Source organism: Zingiber officinale, chromosome 3B (assembly GCF_018446385.1).
Source record: "Zingiber officinale cultivar Zhangliang chromosome 3B, Zo_v1.1, whole genome shotgun sequence".
Taxonomy (NCBI): domain Eukaryota; kingdom Viridiplantae; phylum Streptophyta; class Magnoliopsida; order Zingiberales; family Zingiberaceae; genus Zingiber; species Zingiber officinale.
The window spans coordinates 133056187-133060951 of NC_055991.1; the positions used below are offsets into that span (position 1 = coordinate 133056187).

General features: G+C 42.6%; 1 protein-coding gene across 1 annotated transcript; it reads right to left on the reverse strand.

The window, feature by feature from the left end:
- Positions 1 to 430: 430 nt before the first annotated feature.
- LOC122055265 lies at positions 431 to 1570 on the reverse strand. The gene is made up of 2 exons (XM_042616632.1): positions 1329 to 1570; positions 431 to 1187 (listed from the first exon to the last, which is right to left on the reverse strand). The coding sequence occupies exons 1-2, from the start codon at positions 1568 to 1570 to the stop codon at positions 431 to 433; spliced, it is 999 nt and encodes a 332-aa protein (XP_042472566.1).
- Between the last annotated feature and the right edge of the window lie 3195 nt (positions 1571 to 4765).

The following is a 4765-nucleotide window of genomic DNA, read 5'->3' on the forward strand; positions in this document are numbered from 1 at the left end:
CCACACGACTGTTGGCTATGACAGCTTTGATAATGAGGGCATCATTATGGGGAAGCTCCAATCCTTCTAGATCTTGTGGCCCGAAGCTGATGACATGGCCAGTAGCTTGCTCTTGGTTGCATCCAATGGCATGAATTTCCAAACGTTGTTCATGAGATTTCCTCGCCCTGCCAGAATCTCCGTCTGTAGGCCCTCCAGAGATCATGCCTATCTCTCGAATGACCACATTACCTCTATTCTCCTCCTCTCGGACTTCTCCTTGCTCTCGGGCACGTCCATGCTGCTGCACATTTGGCCCCGCCTAATCTGATCTGGGCTTGCTTGCTTGACCCGCCGCGATACGTTGGTCATCCATCATCTTCTGCGCTTGGGGAGCCAACTTGGGTGGTGGCAGACCCAACTCAGCAGCGCGTCGAGAGTCACGAGTGAATTAAAAACAATCATTGGTGGCATGCGTATGTGACCGATGGTAGGTACAATAACGTGGACCCCATGGACCAGGTCTGGGAGCGTGGACCGTGGCTACTCGTGGGGTCGACTGGGAATCCTGACCAGGCGGAAAGGGAGGTCGGATTTCTCGGGCGTGCGGGAGAGGTTGAGTCGGTGGCTGGGGTGTTCTTTTCTTCGGCTTGTTGACGGAAGAAGGTGTTTTATCAGCCTTCCTTCGTGCCTCCTGCGCTTCCTCCATATTGATATAACTGGCAACTTTTTCTAACATTTCATCAAAATTCTTCACGGGACTTTTGATGAGGTCTCTGAAGAATTCCCCTTCTACCAATCCATGGGAGAAGACACTCATCAATATCTCTGAAGTGGCAGATGGAACATCCTGAGCTACTTGGTTAAAGCACTTAATATAACTCCTTAAGGGTTCGGTGGGCCCCTGATTGAGGGTGAAGAGACAATAGTCGGTCTTTTGATATTTCCTGCTACTAGCGAAGTGGCGCAGAAAAGCAGTCTCGAAGTCTAGGAAACAAGTGATGGACCCGTGTGGCAATCCATCAAACCATTTCTGCACTGAGCCAAATAAAGTGTTCAGGAATACCCGGCACTTGACGACATCACTATATTGATGCAACAACGCCGCGTTCCTAAATTTACGAAGATGATCTTCCGGGTCCTTGCTACCGTCATATTCCCCGATAGCAGGGGGCTTGCACCCTTTAGACAGCTTCTCTTCTAGTACCCTTAGGGAGAAGGGCACTTACTCTTCAGGTTCTATCCTGGGCTCTTCCCTGAGGACAATAGCTTTTCCTTTCTTAGAGTCCCTGGGCGGGGAACTCTCCGCCATAGAAGCCTGCGGTTGTTCCTTCTTATTGTTATATCACCTAGGGTCCCGCGGATAATAACCCAGGCCTGGCTCCCTATAAAAGGCCGGGGGAAACTCCTCAGGCTGCTTCCTCTTCGATCCCTTGTTAGAAATATTCGTTGGGTCATTGAAAACTTCAGGCAACTTGTGCAGTTGGGAAACGGTAGTTTGTTTTGATGAGGCTACCCGCCTCTTAGCTTCCTTGAAGAGCTTGTACTCTCCGGTTGTCATGGTGACGTTGATTTTGCCAGTATCCTCCATCTTCACGATCCGGAACAGGTAAGTGTGTTCCCACAGACGACGCCAAATTGATCCCATCCGGAAGCTGAGTCAGACGAAGATTGGCTGTGCTATCACGGGCGTTGACGGAAGGTGACTGAGACCCTTGGCTAGTACAGTACTTCGGGGGAGGGTTCACACGGGCTGCTAATAAGCGGGTGATAACGAGGATGCCGAAGCGGGAATTCCCTGCGCACACTCTGATAGGCACACGTACGTTAGAGACCCAGAACTAGGGAAAAAGCCCCCGGAGCAGGCCCTCCGACGCTCAAGTTAGGTACTTTTTCCCCAGAGGAAATGAAAGAAAACTGGAAAGAAAGTAGAAGTCAAGTACAAAAAGATGAGTGAACGTACCTACGTAAGGGAGAGAACACGCCTTTTTATATGGCAATACATACCTTCTGGAGACTGACCCTTGTCAGAGGTTGTCGGGTGTCAGGGTTTGTCGAGTGGTGGAGGACATGTGGCAATCCTCTATAGACTGGAGGAAGGTTCTTCCTCACATATGATCCCAACCGTTAGAATATTCCCTGGCATACAGTAGATATTCTCTGATAGGTAGTTACGATTCCATGACCTGTTGTCATGTAGTGCCTTTTATCCTGCTCGAGTGTGATGGAAATAACCCTGGTTAGCCTGTTGAGTGTTGATGAACAGACTAGTTTGTCCACTTTTGCCGGACTTTATGCTTCCAATCCCACCGAGAGTGATAAGTTTGCTCATGTATGTCAGCTTGACAATTCCTGATCGGTAAATCCAAGTCGGTGTTGATCCTGACCGCGTCCTCTGCCATATACGTCAACCTGACAACTCCTGACAGATAAATCCAGGTCGGTTTTGGTCCTGACCGCGTCCTCTGCCATGTATGTCAGTCTGACAACTCCTGCTCGGTAAATCCAGAACGGGTTTGATCCTGACCGCGTCCCCTGCCTCATATCTATTTTCTCAATCGGTAGATCATGTCCTGGCTATATACACCGGATGGCCCCTGTGTGGGCTCTTTCTGTATATCTCCTGGTCTTCTGACCGCTCCACCCCCTTAACTTCTGACTGTCGCGTACCGTTGACTTCTGACTATAACGTATCCTTGACTTCTGACTAACACGTCTCCTTGACTTCTGACGGACACATATCTTTGACTTCTGACTGTCACGTCTCCTTGACCAGACCCTACCATTATGCACTGTATCAACATTAATTACCCATCTTAGATTATAAGATATTATAACAAAAAATGAGCCATGTAAGGATTTAGTTACAAACAGATTTAGCAACAGTTTCTCCAATGAAAACATAAAACATGCAGTATTTGTAACATGCTTCGCCAAACCGATGTCTTTCAGGTTCACAATATGATGTGCTTTTTGGAAACAACGCAACATGCTTCGCCAAATTCTATAATCTTGTATATAGACACCAAGACTTGACTGTTGCTTATTTGTACCATGCATTCTCCATGAAAAACTAAGGCACGCCCACTCCAATTTGTCCGATTTCTGAAAAGACAGAAGAACATGGAAAGAGAGAGCAAGTCATTCAAATAAACAGACTTCTACCAACATAATGAATAAAACTTAGAGAACCATATTTCTACCTACAAACCCAAAATGGAAATAGTCAAAAGTCATTAAAATAATCAGAGGATATTTTATAGAAAGAAACTAGCATTAAAAATATATTACAAGGAAGAACATGATCAGCCAAATTTATGCAACAATTGAAAAAGAAACAACTTTTATTCTCACAAAAGTAGATTACCAGGTCGTGCTCAACAACACTATACATATAAATACACTGGTGCTCAACAACATATGCAATGTTCCCACTTTGTTGAACCCTATGCCGAGGCTAAAGGATTAGGAAAATAACTTATTATGGCTTTACATGCAATTTCAAAATATGGACTCAAACCTGATTGTTCAGTATAATTGCAAATTCTAAACCTGATATGAACAAGATACTTAATTTTCGAGTATCAATATGGTGACAAGAGGAAGAAAAATTCAAAGTATTATCTACATACCATTAGTTTAAACACATCCATCGAGCTTCATTTGGACCAATGAAAAGGTGCATCTAAGTATTAACTAAATCAAGTTAGCTATGTTGAGAACAATTAGCATAGTCTTAGGCGAGCTAATGTATTGTTGGCCTAAAAGGGGAAAATGCATGATGGAGAATAGCTAAACTAGAATAATGAACAAGTTTGGTAAACTAAGATGAATAGTTAAATCCAAGACAGTGTTATAATCAAATTTCACACTTGTTGTAGTATTTACTGCACGTTATGAATTATCTTCAACTGCCATGTTAAGTCTCTAATGGCGTGACATGTTGAGAGATCTCTCAAACGACTTTAATATCCCCGAACTGAATTTTCAACATCTTATGTATTTTTTCAAAAGATGCTTATAGAGATAACATGGTATCTCCCATATATAACATCAGTCTCACATGTGCAAAGCTTGCCCTGTAATAAAAAATACATTGTGTTTTAATAATAAAAAGAATTGAAATAGTACAATAATGAACAAAATTGAAATAATAAACTATAAAGTGACTATACCTTTGATTTGAATTGCTTCCGAAATGCATACATGTATCAACTCATGTTGAAACAAACCGCTCTTTGTATGAGTGTAATCATGTATCTCAACGATAATTTAGAACACCCTCAAATCATTGATACTTTTCACGCATGACATCCCACTTCTGTTGATAAGACCACTGTGTCGATAAATTAATGAGTGAGTGTCATGATGCATAAAAATATTGTCACTCCAAACCAAGCATAGGGGCACATTTCTTCATTACACACTAGTTTATGTGCCAAATACAAAGGATTTGATGTGCATTGGGGAAAGATGTTTCAATGACATTAATAAGCATCAAATCCCGATCTGAAACAAACACCAATGGCAACGATGTCTTTTTTTCAACCATCCACTTTTTTAAGATATCTAATGCCCATGTCAGTTGCTCTGTCCTCTAATTTGTAAGATATGCGAACATAAGTAAATAAATTAGCATTGTGGATGTGATACCCACAAGTTCTAATAATGATATTTGATACTCATTGGTCTTTTATATAGCACCAATGATCAACATAGACAAAAAGTTAACAGACAGCTCTAGAATTTTTGGGTGAACTTAAAAAATATCTGTGATTCGTTAGTG

Excerpts from the sequence above, each read along its gene's own strand:
- LOC122055265 (XM_042616632.1), bottom strand. The coding sequence starts at position 1,570 with ATGGAGGATACTGGCAAAATCAACGTCACCATGACAACCGGAGAGTAC. Across the intron at positions 1,188-1,328 it reads TATTATCCGCGGGACCCTAG|GGTACTAGAAGAGAAGCTGT; the intron begins GTGATATAACAA and ends CTTCTCCCTAAG.